General features: G+C 34.0%; 1 protein-coding gene across 1 annotated transcript in view; it reads left to right on the plus strand.

The window, feature by feature from the left end:
• The window catches only part of CAPZA2 (capping actin protein of muscle Z-line subunit alpha 2), a 61,502-nt gene extending 45,749 nt beyond the window's left edge, over nucleotides 1-15,753 (plus strand). The window contains exons 5-10 of the mRNA XM_053608863.1: nucleotides 871-1,077; nucleotides 3,191-3,270; nucleotides 7,751-7,829; nucleotides 9,881-9,952; nucleotides 13,198-13,260; nucleotides 14,246-15,753. Coding sequence (XP_053464838.1) covers nucleotides 871-1,077; nucleotides 3,191-3,270; nucleotides 7,751-7,829; nucleotides 9,881-9,952; nucleotides 13,198-13,260; nucleotides 14,246-14,386 — 642 coding nt within the window. The 3' untranslated portion in view covers nucleotides 14,387-15,753. The remainder of the gene's footprint in view (nucleotides 1-870; nucleotides 1,078-3,190; nucleotides 3,271-7,750; nucleotides 7,830-9,880; nucleotides 9,953-13,197; nucleotides 13,261-14,245) is intronic.
• The last annotated feature ends 1,017 nt before the right edge of the window (nucleotides 15,754-16,770 follow it).

Raw genomic sequence — 16,770 nt, forward strand, 5'->3', positions numbered from 1 at the left:
GAGGGATTTCATAAGATGTTTATTTTGAAAAAAGCCAGGTGCAGAAAAGTGTATGTATGCACATGTATATGCATATTTTCTTTCCTTTTTTTGTAAAATAATGACCAAAATTATCTCGTTTGTATACAGATGTACATGTGTATGTGTTTGCCTATGTAGGATATTATGATTATTAGAGTATTTAGAGGGGACCAGCCTGTGTTGTTAGTGTGATTTATTTCAGAGGGATGGATAAGTCCTGACATAAGTAAGGTGTCAAAGAGTAGGGGAATTTCCATGGCAGGGAAAAGGGGGTCATTTTTAAAATAAAGCACAAAATATCAAATTTATGCATGTATACTTTAAATGTATATACATAAATGAATTATATTTTTAAAATTTGGAAATCGATTAGCAACAACTGTGGATGATTAGCTTATAAAAAAAAGGAATGTAGCCCAGGAGCAAGGGTAGGACACACTGGAGGGATTCCCCTGGACAAAAGCCATTCTTATACACCCTGATGGGAGGTTGTTACCAGTTCCTTATTTTTGAGGAACTGGAGCCTGATATCAGAAATAATAAGTTGTTATAGTTCTCAATGCAAAAAAACCTGACACTTAGCAATGTTTTAGAGAATGCATTTTTTCATGAGTAACTCCAGGTTATATTGGGAGAAAATCTGGTCTATCCTGAATGAGAGCGGTCTCATTGTCTTTATAGTCTACTCTTTTGAAATATTATAGTTGTACCATATGGTTAAACCAGTTGCTTGGAGTAAGAGCGTTCTGTAGTTTTAAGGAAAAAGCTTAAGTTGAGTGTACATTATTATGTATCTATATTTAAATGCTGTTTTAAATTCATTTTTCTAAATTAATTTTATCACTGAAGGTATTGATAACAGAACATGGTGACTTGGGAAATGGAAAATTTTTGGATCCAAAAAACAGAATTTGTTTCAAATTCGATCACTTAAGAAAGGAAGCAACTGACCCAAGACCCTATGAAGCAGAAAATGCAATTGAATCCTGGAGAACTTCAGTAGAAACTGCTTTGCGAGCTTATGTAAAAGAACATTACCCAAACGGGGTCTGCACTGTAAGTTATCAATAGCAGTTTTTTTTGTGTGTGTCTTATATAAATGTGAGCGTGTTTTTATGATATCCTGAAATTTGTAGTAAGTTATAGAACTAAAATTTTATAACGTCACTCTTTTTTCCTTTAAATATTTCTAAGAATACCTACTACTTTTTTCAAGAAATTTGGGATAATAAATTGTTATGATGATTTAAAACAGAAAAGGATTATACCTTGAATTAAATCCATGTAGAAATTCTAATACATTGATTAAAGGAGCATGATATGACAAGATTCTTTAACTTTATAACACATCTCAGTTTAGATCAAATTTCTTTTTATGTAGTTATAGTAGTCTTAGAAAAATAAAATATTTGGAAGTGAAATCATGCCCTTAGGTGTTTTGTAGTCACATTTCTTTTGTTTTTTTGGTGTGGTTCTTCTGTAAGTTTAACCTATTTTTATATTTTCAGAAAATAGAAAATATGGTGGAAAGTAGAAATAGTGTTTTTTTAAATTTTCATAAGATTGCATCGAGACAGGCTTTTTAGCACCACTGTTTGTGCTTCAGTGGTATATACTCCATAGCTAGTATGATCTTTTGAAATGCAAACCAGATCATAAAAATTCTCTGCTTGAAATCCTTCAGAAATTTCCCATTGCACTTAGGGTAGAGAATAGGCTTCTGACATGGTTTACAAGGCCCTATATACCTGGCCTCTGCTTACCTCTCCACCCTAAGTCAATTATACATCCTACTTTATACCTGCTTTCTCCACATAAATTTTTTTTTCTTTTTTTAAGACAGAATCTCTACTTTGTTGCAGTCACATCATTGTAGCTCCCTCCAACTTCAAACTTCAGGGCTAAAATGATCCTCCTGCCTCAGCTCTCCCCCCCACCCCACCCCCAATATCTGGGACTATTAGACGTGTGACATGACACCTGGCTAATTTTTCTATATTCACTAGAGACAGAGTTTTGGTCTTATTCAAGCTGGTCTTAAATGCCTGAACTCAAGTGATCCTCTGCCTCAGCCTCCCAGAGTGCTAGGATTACAGTGGTGAGCCACTGCTCCCAGTCTCAACATAATTATTAATATCACCAATAGCAGGTTTTTCATGGTTAATACAAAAATTCTGCTTAAGTATGATCTGCTAAAGTATCTAGCTTGCAGTAATTATTTGAGAAATACAGCAGCAGTATAGCCTAAAATGTCGTACGTTATTTGAATTATTTGTTGATTAAGTTTTTTTTGAAGAATAACTGAACAAAAGTAAAGGAGTAGTCTTCATCTTTTTTGGAGGGTTGAATGACACAAATCAGTTATTTTAAAGCTGTAGGTAAGAGGTGAAATAGCATTCTCATACATCACAGGCAGATTCTCTTCATGACTTTTTTCAGTTTTAGGTAAATTACCTTTCTCACCCTATCCCAATACCTTTTTTTTTCTTGAGACAGAATCTCACTTTGTCATCCTTGGTAGAGTGCTGTGTTGTCATAGCTCACAGCAACCTCAGATTCTTGGGCTCAAGTAATTCAGCCTCCCAAGGAGCTTGGGCCTACAGTTGCCCGCCATAACGACCGGCTATTTTTAGAGACAAGGTCTTACTCTGTCTCAGGCTGGTCTCGAACTGTGAGCTCAGGCAATCCACCCACCTAGGTCTTCCAGAGTGCTAGGATTACAGGCATGAGCCCTGGCATTTGGCCCCTTACCCCAATGCTTTTTAAAATGACTATAGAAACAGTAGCCCCTAAGATTGTGAAGTAAACAAAAGTGATAAAGCTAAATCCAGTTTTTATTTGGATGGAAACAGCTAGATTGGTATCCATATGTTTACAGAAACCTACTTCCTTAGAATGAAAGCAAGATCTATCTAGGATTTTTCTGAATATCTTAGAGTACAATCAGTTTTACTACATAAATGGAATTTTATGATCCACAAAGAATTTGATTAGGTATAACTTTTGAGAACTTGTTTTCTAGCTCCTGTATTGGAATGATGGCTTTTTTTATATTCTTTTGTGTGTTTTTGCCAAAGTAGCGTACAATTCTTAGTACTTGATAGGTGTTTAAAGTTGGACATTCTGTGACTATAAATTCAGTCTTGTGCTTGTTTTCTTTGCCAATAAGGTGTATGGTAAAAAAATAGATGGACAGCAAACCATTATTGCATGCATAGAAAGCCATCAGTTCCAAGCAAAAAACTTTTGGTAAGTTATAATTTTGTGTGTTGGGGAATTTGGGCATTATTTATATAGTCTTTGTAGTTCTTAACATTAGTGATTGGGGCTTTACATTGTTTGTGTATGATTGATTAAGAACAATTCAAAACATGATATAATACTTTGGCCTTGGGCAGCACCTGTGGCTCAAAGGAGTAGGGCACCGGCCCCATATGCTGAAGGTGGTGGGCTCAAACCCAGCCCCGGTCAAAAACTGCAAAAAATAAAATAAAATAAAATAAAACTAATTTTCAATTTAAAAAAATACTTTGGCCTTTTGACATAAAAAAAGATACTTGCACCATCATCAGCCTGATCATTAAAGGCTGCAATAAATCCATTGACATTCATTGAAAGGAGTGGGGAGCATATGTATTTAGAGACTAGGGGCATCCTAAGGGAGCACCATTGGCATTCTGAGAAGGGACTGCTCCTGAAGGAAACTTACAGAGGAATGCAGAGCTAATTACAGAGCAAAGAATGATGCTTCCTTTGTGAACTTTGGGGACTCTGAAGTACAGGTTTTTATGAGAATTGCTTTGTGCTTGGTTAGCCAATGTGAACAGGTAATGATGTTTTACACAATGGGGCAAATTACAGTTATGCCTTGTAATTTTGTATATAAATCATTTGACTATTCCTTATAAAAGTCGGGCTCCCCAAAACACTCTTGGACCTTTGACAAGTTGTTGGTCTTTTTTATTCTTAGACAAGACTATTTGTGAGATGTTGCCTGTTAAAAAATTCTGAAGTTCTCCAAGACTTTACAAGTTCGTAATTGAATTACATCTTTACATTTGTTCCCCTTTTGGTTAAAACATGCTGAGATCAGCAAAGTATAGTCATAATATTTGCCTTTTAAGTATATTAGACTTTGACACATTAGCCAAATTGGTTGTTGATGCTTTTGAGGGTTAAATAACAGGTATCAGTAACCCCTGTGGGCTAGTTTGGTCCATTGCCCAAGGTTGTTCCACTACTTAACTATCAGAAATAAATGCAAGGTTACAAGGTTAACCAAGAGTATTTGGAGGAATGCAAATCCATCATCACTAAAGGAAAATCAATTCCATATGTAAACATATGCTTTAATGATAGGCTACAGTTAACCTAAAGATTCTGGCATGCAGTATTACTTTTATGGACTTAATATAAATGTAGTTTCTCTATGTTGGGTCTAAAGTAACATTAATCTACCAAAATCTTAAAGCAATACATCTTTATAAAATTATTATTAATTGGTGTTATTTGTGCCAGGAAATACATACTAAAATCAATTTGGTTGAGATTGAACTACTATAGCATGCCCCAAAAGTCACCTATAAAGTTGGCCATACATAAAAAAAGTGGGAAATTGTCTAAATGTACCTTAATTTACAAAACATTCATTATAAAATATTTACAAAATATTCTCTACATCCTGGCCTTCTCTTTGGAAAATTTTGTAATGAATATTTTGTAAATAAAGTTACATTTGGCTACAATTTCCCGTTTTCCCTTTGTATGGTGACTTCGTGGGTGACTTTTAGGATACTTTAACATACATCAGAGACGTTATGATAAATTTACTGTAATTAGTTTCAAAAATATAATTCCTTTGAGCTTTAACATAAATCAAATGAAGAACATATCTGTCCTTGAGTTTTATTTTATTTTTTAGAGATGGGTTCTTGCTATGTTTCTCAGGCTGGCCTCAAACTTCTGGGCTGAAGCGATCTTCCCACCTCAGCCTCCCGAGTAGGCTGGGACATCAGGTGCACACCACTACACCCAGCTTGTACTTGGATTTTTTTTTTTTTTTGGCCGGGGCTGGGTTTGAACCCGCCACCTCCGGCATATGGGACCGGCGCCCTACTCCTTGAGTCACAGGCGCCACCCTGTACTTGGATTTTTTATTCTCAGTATTTTGCTTTACATAGCTAGGTATTTTATTCTACCATTACTATGAAAAATACCATGGTATCATTTTGGTTAACAATGATTTTCACTTTCTGGAAAAGAAAAATTTTATGTGATTATTCAAAGTGATAATATTACATAATGGCGTGATAATCTCAGAAAAAGGTGAATAATTTGACAGAAAGAAATTACTTCAGTTTATTGAAAATATTGGTAGAATAAAAATCAGAGGAGACTAGCTTTGGATGCTTCTTAGATTTCACTAGAGACCATCTCTTCTTAGTCTCTGTTTCCCCACTATCTTGCAGTATTAGAAGCTTAATAATTGTTGGATTAATATTTATAATTACAGGGTTAATAAAAGAGAGGGAGGTGAATACAGTAGCTCTGCCCTGTAAACCCAGCACTTTTAGAGGTCAAATTGCTTGAGGCCAGGAGTTGAGAGACCAGCCTGAGCAAACATTGTGAGACCTCATCTCTTCAAAAAATTAAATTTAAAAAAATTAACGGAGTAGGGTGGCATGCACCTGTTGTCCCATCTACTCTAGAGGCTGAGGCAGGAGGATCACTTGTATTCCAGAGTTCAAGGTTGTAGTGAGCTATGATTAGAACACTGCTCTCCAGCCTGGGTAACGGAGTGAGACTTTTGTTTTAAAGAAGAAAAAGAGAGGAGGGCAGAATATAATTAAGGCTGGGACACTTTGGCCATTTACTGCACTGATAAAAGGTGCTGTCTGCTCACTCAGTCATACATTTACTGTTACTATACTAATTGATGCCTTGGAAGAATCTTTTGAAATAGTTCTCAAACTGGTACCACTACTTGGTTGGAATTCCTTTTCTTTTTCTACAGTCAGTGGTGGTATTATGTATATTATCATAATTACCAGTAATGTATATGCTTAGCACTCACTAGTTGGCTTGATACTAATACCTAAATAAAAGCAATACATATTTTGGAATTGTGAAACAAAGATGAATAGAATTAGAATTTTTTCCAGTTGAGTTTCTTTGAGTAATCTTAGACAAATCACTCAAAATCAAGACATATTATAAAATTCCTTTTTTATTTTCTAGAAAATACATTGTTCTCATAGCTTTCAAATTTTTTTAGGTATGAAAATACAAGTCAAATATCACTTATCCGAAATGCTTGAAAACCAGAAGTATTTTCGGATTTTGGACTTTTTTCAGACTTTGGAATAGGTAGTTGCATAATACCTATTGAATCTAGAATGCCTCATGGGGCATTTCTTTTGAGTATAGTGTAAGTGCTCAGAAAGTTTAGAACTTTGGAACATTTCAGATTTTTGGATTAGGAATACTCACCCTCCATTATCATTCTACAGACTTTTATGATTGAGTAGGCTGCAAGAATTGAATGGAGCCCAGAATTAATTGTATAGCAAAAGCCATTATAGTGATCCATTATCCTGTGACTATTTGAGAAATTATACTGTTCAAAATAGCTGATAGGCATTAATTTGCGATCAGAATGTCTTTAGCATGCAAAAAACAGACAAGTGAAAATAAAAGGCATTGTTACAAAAAGGCTATTAGACAAAAAAAGGATAAAATTCACTGCTGGGCAAAATTGATATAGGATATCTGATGTTTGTAATTTCTCAGTTTCCTACCATGAGTATGTATTAATTTATATATCAAATACCAGCTCTGGAATGTGAAAGGAACATGTGCGTTTCATGTGGAGACTTTAAACATAAAACTGGAAAAGGAAATAAATCTGATAGAATATAAATTATAAATTTAAAAATATATAATTTTTTTTTTGAGACAGTGTCTTACTTTGTTGTTCTTAGTTGAGTGCAGTGGCATCATAGCTCACCTCAAATTCTTGAGCATAAGTGATTCTCTTGCCTCAGCCTCCCAAGTAGCTAGAACTACAGGCACCCGCCACAATGCCCAGCTGTTTTTAGAGACGTGGGCTCCCTCTGGCTCAGGCTGCTCTCGAACCCTGTGAGCTCAGGCAGTCCACCCACCTTGACCTCCCAGAGTGCTGGGATTATAGACGTGAGCCACCACACCCAGCCTAAAAATACATAAATTCTGTAGTCCTTTCTTTCTAGGTATCAAACCTCCTTAAGAGTGTGGTATAACATTTACTAGCCATTCTTTTTAAATTATTTGGTACTTTGTATCATTCAGATGTTAAACTGCAGTGACTATTTATGAAAGCCTTTGATTATCTGAACATTTATTCCATTTATTTTGAAAGCATAAGTGATTCAGTTGAAGAATTAGATTAAAATTTTTCTCTAAGAATTTGCCTATAGATTTAGCTTTGAATTGTTTTTTGACCCTTAGCTTTAGAAGTCTGAAGTTACATCCATTATATAGGTCCTTATCAGCAAGGTGAAAATTAAGTATATATCATAACTGAACTTATTAACCTTTTGATTCTTTTGAATGTTTCAGTGATTATAAAAATTAATGTCCAGCATTCATCTCCAGCACTCTCACACTGTAGCATTAAATTTGAATCTGAAACTTAAAATCGATTCAAATTATCTTCCCTACCTTATTTACAGCTGCTGTTTTTATTTTTAAGGAATGGTCGTTGGAGGTCAGAGTGGAAATTTACAATCACTCCATCAACCACTCAGGTGGTTGGCATCTTGAAAATTCAGGTATGAAATAAAATGAATTAGTTTACTTTTAGGTGATTCTGAACAGAGAAAAAGCTAATTCATAAGTTTTACATTTTCACAGTATACCATACAATTTCTCTCCTAGATCTTTGTTTTGAGCTAATGGGAAAAAGAAGTAGTGCTGTTTAAAATTTTTTAAATAACCTTGCAGTTTATTTGCTAATCATCAGTTTATCTGCAAGGATAACTGACAGATTATAAAACTCAGCTAAAATTAGATGCTGCCATTTGGTCTGCTCTTCAGATACAGTTTGTTCATCCAAGCATCTTCTGAGTTTGAGTTGTCATTTTTGTCATCCGAATTGGGTGGAGTTGGGTGAAGTATCATATTAATGTGTATGTATATAAATGTGTAAACATATTATGTGTATATTAATATATAATTATATATTACATGTATCTTTTAAATATTTCTTATACTCATATTTGGCTTCTTACATGAAACCTACTAGATTTGGATTCTTTGACTTGTAACATAAGCTCTGATGTTATATATAGACAAACACTGAGGGGGGCAAATATTTGTAATATAAGCATCACTAAATAAGTTCAAGGAAAGTGCAGGCTAATATTTTCCTCTTATGGTTCATTTATTCAGTGCATTTGTTAATCAGCTATCATGAAAGTTATTACACTGTACTATGGGCTATAAAGGAGTACGGGTGAATCAGACACTGCTGCCCTCCAGTACCCATCTGACGCCAGCATACTTACCTAATCTTATACCCCATTGTTTTATTTCCTGGTGCTGTGCCTGTCTCTTAAGGCCTAGAGAACAGAAGTTAAAAATGTGAATTTTGAAACCAGACTACCTACATTTGAATCCCAGCCCTGTCAGTTAGTGTGACATCAAGAAGTCGTTTACGCTTTTTTTGTTTCTTCATCTGTTAAAAAACAATTTAAAATGCTTTTATGATTGTTTAAAGATTAGTTAATATGGGTAAAATGGTTAGTACAGAGCCAAAAACAAAATGCTCAAAGATTGGTAGCCATTATCGTAATACTATTCTTTCCTTTAGTTAGGCTTTAGTAGATCTTACCTGGATAATTAACAGCAATTTCTAACATGAGGCCCTTGTTGGACCAGAGCTCATTAAGAGCAGAGATTGTCCGGTTTATAGTTTTATCTTCAACACTGAGCATAGTGCCTACCATATAATTGTTACTTTATTTTGTTGAATTGCTGGGCCCTTTGATATTCCCTGATCCATTTTTTTTCACATTACTTTTAAAAAGATAATTTTTTAAAATTTAAATCTGGATATGTTGCTTGCCTACTTAAGTAACATTTAGTAGTATGCTCTCCCCTACCAGATAATAAGACATATTTACATTGCATACTAGGCCCAAAGTTGTCTTGTTTGCTATGTGTATATATATGTGTGTGTGTGTGTGTGTGTGTGTGTGTGTAGTACATGTAATACACATCTTTTTCCACTACTGCCCTCCCTCTTCCACCTGACATGATTCCAACTGTTATCTCCAGTCTTTCCTGAAATATGCTGAAGTCCTTTTTTAGCCCTCAGAGTGTGGTATTGCTAACATGCTTTTGCCATGTAATATTAAAATATGAGGTCAGGAACAGTGTCTTTTTAAAGCTGTGTATCCCTAGAACCTTATGTAGTAGCCATATTTAATGACCAATTAGTGTTGAATAAATTCATGTCTGTGTGTTTGGGGAATTATATGGTTGATGGAAATACACAAAAGAAAGAGCAGTGTTTGGGAAGGAATATTGTGAGCTCGGTTTTGGGTATCTTGGGTTTAGGTACCAATCAGATAGCTGTGAGGTGAAAATGTCCAGCAGTCGGGTCAATGGAAGGCTTCCCTGAATAAGAATAGGAATATCTAACCAGCCTCTTCACTTGGCTGAGGGCAGGAAGAGTCTTGCTAGAGTTTAAAGGTCTGCAGCCCAGCAGAGAAGTCTAGGCTGGAGCTGAATTTGGTATAGTCATTTGCATTGATCTGCCAAAGCCATGAAATCTTGATGATTCTTATAATGTGGTGTCTATAATTGCTTTTTCTAATAGGTTCATTATTATGAAGATGGTAATGTTCAGCTAGTGAGTCATAAAGATATACAAGATTCTCTAACAGTGTCTGTAAGTAATTCCACAATAAAATTTATTCATTTATTATTTTTTTATGTTAGATTAATATGAAGGTATAGATGATTAGGTTACATTGTTTGCATTTATTGGGTGAAGTCTAAATTGTAGTTCCATAACAAAATTTAAACAACCTAATACTTCTATAAAACCAGAATGGTTTTGAAGTCAACATTTTAAGTAGTTTTCTACTTCAGATTAAAGGGTTTTCAGATAAACTGAAGGACAGTAGAAACTCTTGTCAATTGACCACCCAAGCGACTGCAACAAACTGATCAACATGCAAAGGTGCTCAAGATACAGAACGAAGCCTGTTCTACTGCTACGTACATGTGGTACATGTCCAGTCTGTGAAAATCCGGTCAACTTAAGGAACTAGGCAATGTAGGGATGTGGTCAGCTGTGGAAGTTCTACGGTAATTACAAATCTGTACCTAATTTTTCACAGCTGAATTGAGATATAATTCATATACCATTCAATCCATTTAAAGTATTTTTTTGTATGTTAGTAAGATTGTACGATAATTACCATAGTCTAATTTTAGCACATTTTCTGCTCCTCAAAGAACTCCCACACCCATCAGTGGGCATTCACCTTCTCCCTGGCCTCCCCCAACCCTAAGCAACTTTCTGACTAGGGATTTGCCTATTCTGGATATTGTAAGTGGAATTATAATGTGTGGTCTTTTGTGACAGGCTTCTTTCACTTAGCATTTTTTCAGCCTTCATCCTTGTTAGAACACATATCAATGCTTTATTTCTTTTTTATTCCTAAATAATGTTCTGTTATGTGAACATACCACATTTTATTTATACACTGTTCAGGGATGGACATTTCTGTTTTCTGTTTCCTGTTTCTGCTACTATGAACATTTGTGTACTATTTTTTGTATAGACATGTATTTTAATTCCTCTTTGGTATATACATACAAGTGGAATTTATGGATCACATGTTAACAGTTTAAACTTTCAAAGAACTGCTAGACTGTCTTCCATTTTACGTTCTCACCAGCAGTGTATAAGGATTCCAATCTTTCTATGTCCTTACCAGGACTTATCTTTTTGATGGTGGACATTCTAGTGGGTATGAAGTAGTATCTTACTACTGTTTTCCTTCACGTTTTCCTCTTGACTGAATATCTTTTCTTGTGCTTAGTGGTCATTTGTATCTTTTTTGAGGAAATGTCTATTCAGATCCTTTGCCCATTTCTTAATTGATTATTCATATTTTTATTATTGAGTTATAATTGTTTATGTATTCTGGATACAGGTATCATGTGTAATTTGCAGATGTTTTCATGCTGTCTTTTTATTTTCTTGATGGTATTGTTTGCAGACAAAAGATTTTGGTATTGATGTAATCTGAGTTTTGTTTTTTTCATCATTTCATTTTTGGTATATTAATACCGCTGGCTAACCCAAGGTCATGAAGATTCATTTCATTGTTTCCTTCCAAGAGTTTTGTGGATTTGGTTTTTACATTTTAGGTTTATGATCTTGGACCTTACTTTAAACCGTATTATATATATTTTTTTCTCTAGCTATTTGGATTAGAATTTAACGAACCTTTTCTTAAGTTCCACTTTCAATTTTAAGAATTTTTGAACTTGGTTTTATTTCCTCAGTTTTTTCACATATTCTTTTCATTGTGTATTCAACTTTGTTTTTGTTGAGTTTTGTCCCTCCCACCCACCCCCAAAGGATATTAATAGTTTAATAGTAACAGTGACATTTTCTTACAACATTTAGGTACATTCTGTACCTAAAGTATCAGTAGTATCAATTATATACCAGAAGTATCAATTATAAGTCAGTTATACCAGAAGTATCAATTATAAACATCAATTGCTAATATTAAAAATTAGCTAATTTATAATTTTTAAAGAAAAATGTAATTTTAGCTTAAGAAATCATTTAACTTTAAGAAATACACGTGAACATATTAGGCCAGATGCTACCTGAAAAGGTAAGCTACAAAAGCTACATTTTTTTTTTTTTTTTAATTTTTCATTAGCACTTAGGTGATTGCTCTTTTGACTTAAGTGGTAATCTTCCTTGCAAAATCTGCCAGTAAAATACTTTAATAATACCTCGTTTTCCATGAGACATGATATTCCATATAGTTATGGATCATATGTAATTATTACTTGTAATATCATTTGCTTAACAAGGATACTTGGTACTATCTTCTTTGAGGAGTTTGACATTGAACAGTGTCACTTTATCTTACAGGGTTTCCATTTTTAGAGAGAGGATAAAAGCTTATTACATAAATATGTATGTATAAATATTTTAGATACACACACACACACACAAAAAGTGGGACAAGTGTGGTGGCTCATATGTGTAATCCAGCATTTTGGAAGGCCAAGGGAGATCACTTGAGTCTGGGAGTTCGACACCAGCGTAGCAATAGAGCAAGACCCTGTCTCTACAAAAAATAGAAAACTTAGCTGGGTGTGGTGGTATGCTATGCACCTATAGTCCATCTACTCAGGAGGCTAACGCAGGATTAAGCCCAGGAGTTTGAGGTTGCAGTAAGCTATGACACCATGGTATTCTAGACAAGGCAACAGAGCAAGACCTGTCTCAAAATAATTGATTGATTAAAATAAAGTGTGCAGTTATTAGAGAATTTTCTATTAACACTGATTTGTAAATATATATACACATACATATATATACCCCCATACACACACATACATGTCCACTAACTTTACTATTAAGAAAAAAGTGAATAACCATAAACCCATATATTGGTAAGTTAAAATTTTTTTCCAGAAAATGTTTAAATAATAAATTCACCTTAAACTTTAAAATATGCTCTTCCTAATTGGTATTTTTGTTTTATAAAGCACCATAGTGATAAATATTGTTCATTGTATACATGTAACAGTATTTAAAGAGTCATTAATTAGTAATCTAGTCTATCTTATTACCCATAGAGATTGTGTTTTACAATGTATAAATTGAACTTTCCATCAATGTGTATTATTAAGATTTTCCTTTCCTTAACCAGTTAAACATTGAGAACAGGCTCATTCCGTAGAGTTTTGAAATATTTTTGCCTAATTCTTCCTGGAATAGAATAATTGATCTGACAGTATTTTCTCTTTGTCATAATTTCTTTTTTATTCATTAAATTATAACATTTCGTTAATCATACATATATTTAAGAATATTAGAGGGTTAGCCTTAAATTACTATTTTATTTACTTTTGATTTGGGGTTTCATTCAGAATGAAGTGCAAACAGCAAGAGAATTTATAAAGATTGTAGAAGCTGCAGAGAACGAATACCAGGTATGATTTTCAAAAATATGATATAAGCCATATTGACTCATGAATTAATGGCATTGAAATTTTAATTTTAACCATAATGCTGAAATTTTTTTCCGATAGTCTTTTTGTTGTGTATTTACTTTTAGTGCAGGGACAAACTTGTTTAAATATAGGCAAAAAGAGTGGCAAATAACTTCAGTTAAAAGTTTGTATTTTAAAAATACCAATCCTAATCGCTTCAAGAGTTTGAGACCAGCCTGAGCCAGAACAAGACCTCGTCTCTAGAAATAGCTGGACGTTGTGGTGGGCACCTGTAGTCCTAGCTACTGGGGAGGCTGAGGCTAGAGAATTGCTTGAGCCCAAGAGTTTGAGGTTGCTGTGAGCGGTGACACCAGAGCACTCTAATGAAGGTGACAGAGTGAGACTCTGTCTCAAAGAAAAAAAAAAAAAATAGACTAGATTTTGGCCAACTGGAATTTCTGTATACAGGTTGAATATCCCTTATCTGGAATGTTGCCAAGGTTTTAAATGGCTGTTTTGCTTCTAGTTGGAAACTTTAATTCAGGAGGTATTTTCTAAATCATCTGGATTATGAATAGTCTAATTAGATCACATTTCATTTTATTCTCTATTTTTTACATTGTTTATCAGCTTCTAAACACTCAAATTTAAGCATTTAATTTGTGAATTGAAGGAGTTTCTACTCCTTAAAAACAGTAAGTTATAAATTGTTCTTACATGGCAAAATAGATTCAAAATAAGGGCACACAAATATTAAATCTAATTGATAATTTTTTTCATTAAATGTTAATTATCGAAAATGATTGTAAGCTTTTTCTTTTAGGTGCTTTTAAACAGTTTTAAAACCATGTTGGGTTGTTATTGACTGTTTAAAAGCAGTAAAGCGGGCTGCTTAAATAAAGTTTGTGCTGAAAACATCTATGTGTTTTCTAAATTGTTCTGTTCCTTCTCTGGGCTTTAAACTTCTCATTACTGTTTTTCATAGACTGCCATCAGTGAAAATTATCAGACGATGTCGGACACTACTTTCAAAGCCTTACGTCGACAGTTGCCAGTTACGCGCACTAAGATTGATTGGAACAAGATCCTTAGCTACAAGATTGGCAAAGAGATGCAAAATGCATAAGATGAACATTGCATGACCGGATCATTTTAGTGTCTTTGCGTTAAAGAAATTATTGCAAAAGTATTCAGAACTGTCAGTTTGCCCAGTCAGATGGGCTGATGCCATTTAAAATCACTATAATTAACTAGTTTGGTTAGAGCACAAAGCTTAGCTAATCAACCATTATTTTCCATTTCTTTTGTTCAAAGAGGATTACAAATCAGTTTAGTTTAAATGTCTTTTACTTTCTATTATGTCTTTCTTTCTTACAATGAAGAGAAGATTCCTCTAGATTATAGTTAAAAAAGTTTTTGAAGTGTCTCAAAAATATTTTACTTACTATAACCCTAAAATTATTGTCTTTTGGTTTATGAAATGGGTAACTTTTGATATTTGCCCAGTTCTTTTTAATGGGGTCAATAATGGACATTATAGTTTAAGGTGGTTGATGGATTTAGCCATATATGCTGCTAAAGAAATTGTCTACCTTTTCTCCCTCACCTCTTCCATTTATGTAAGACTGAGATTAGAGGGAAAGCATTTTCTATATCAATTGTGTTTAAACCTTTCAAGGAGGTTTTTTAGCAAGCTTAGTGTTTAACTAAACTTTTTTTAAACAAGGCCAAGGTCTAACGCTGTTTTGAGATTCTGAAATTAAATGAAAATACTTATTTCAGAAATGCATTTAATGCTTTTTTTTTCTTGTGACAGTTACACAAATTAGCTTGAATTCCATATGTCCCTGAGTTATTTTTATCATAAAGCCACAAATGTATTATAACAAGGCAAATTGTAATATATATAATCCTGAACTCATGATCATGTCTCAGTTTTTTTTCTTGGATTGAAAAGTATTGAAATTCAATGTGACATTAAAATGCAGATTTTCCTATTTATTTAAGTAGAAAATCACCAGTGAGTCGTATACCATTTTAAAATACTTTGGATATTGTCATTTTTAACTGGCTGTAAATTAGAAGAGCTGGGATTACATATCATGTGCAGTTACAGTCCAAATTTTTTCATCTTCCTATGCATCATAAGCATGTTTGTAATATTTTAAAGAATAGATTTACTGATACTACAGGAATTCCAAGCCTGTGGTGAATGTTAGTGTTTACTATAAAGAGTGGGGTGGATTTACGGTTTCATTCATTGGAGTATTGCTTATTATACTTGAGTGGAATCCATTCCTCACATACTCCTGCAGATGTCTGGGCCTGGAATTTTTTTTTTTTTTTAAAGCACCACTTTTATTATGTACAATAAAATATTTCATTAGCTTGAATTGTATAGATTTTTAAAAATTCAGTGAAAGCATGTTTAATTTCTTTTTAAAATCACTGTTGGGCTTTGAAAGCATCGAGAATATAATACGAAATTATGACTTCTGACTAAATCATTTTCACTTTAGTTTTGGAATACAAGTGTATTGGGATTCCTAAAGAAAATGAATTGGTAACCTTATTTGTTCTCTTTTTTTATAGACCTAATCAAAAGGTTGATGATTCTGAACTAAATACTAGCTAAATCTGTAATTGATTTGCTTAGTCATATCAGTTGGCCTATTATGAGTTTGTATCTCATGAAGATCAATTACTTTGGCTGTTCTATATCCTAGAACACATTCTTAAAAATATATGCAAATGTTTTTAAAGAGATTTATATTTGAAAGGGAAAATTTATCAAAAATAATTGAGAACACATCTGAAGCAATGACTGTGCAGTAGACTAGTCTTCTGTGGCTTAAGAACAGTAAGCATCTTACTAAAGTGAAGATGAAACCCAAAGTATATTAAAGCTCAGGGATATAGTTTTTATAGGAACCATAATGACTTGTTTATTGAATGGCCGAATTACAGAAGCAAAGGCAGAATCAGGGAGCACCAGAAGGCTGTTGTAGCAATCTAGCTGGGAGGGAATGCTGCCTTGTGCCAACGTGGTTAGCTGTAGAGGAGGGTTGTGGATATATCCTAAAGGTGAAATCAGCGCGATTTGCTGAGAGTGGTCATGTATAAATATGAAATAAAGAGAATGAAGAAGGACATTTTGAGCTTGAGGATTTAGAGAAGATGCTGTGAGGAGCCTGGTATCGTTGGGGCAGAGAGCTGGTCTGGAGCTCGGTTTTAGATTACATAGGGAAATACTGTGTAGCAGTCAGATAGAGGAGACAGCTAGAGAAGTGTTTTAGGAGAGAAGAACGAGAGAGTAAATGAACCTGGGAAACAGTTTGATAGGCAAAATAAAGGACTTCTCAGGGTTGGTGTAATGAATTTAAAGTGAACCAGCAAGTAGACTGTATGTTTTTCTTCAGCCATGTAAAGCTGTATGGGCGCAGGTGTGGAGTGCATGAATTTAACCAAGGTTGTGGTTTTGTCAGGGGTGTGAGTGACCGCATGAAAGGG

Source organism: Nycticebus coucang, chromosome 11 (assembly GCF_027406575.1).
Source record: "Nycticebus coucang isolate mNycCou1 chromosome 11, mNycCou1.pri, whole genome shotgun sequence".
Taxonomy (NCBI): domain Eukaryota; kingdom Metazoa; phylum Chordata; class Mammalia; order Primates; family Lorisidae; genus Nycticebus; species Nycticebus coucang.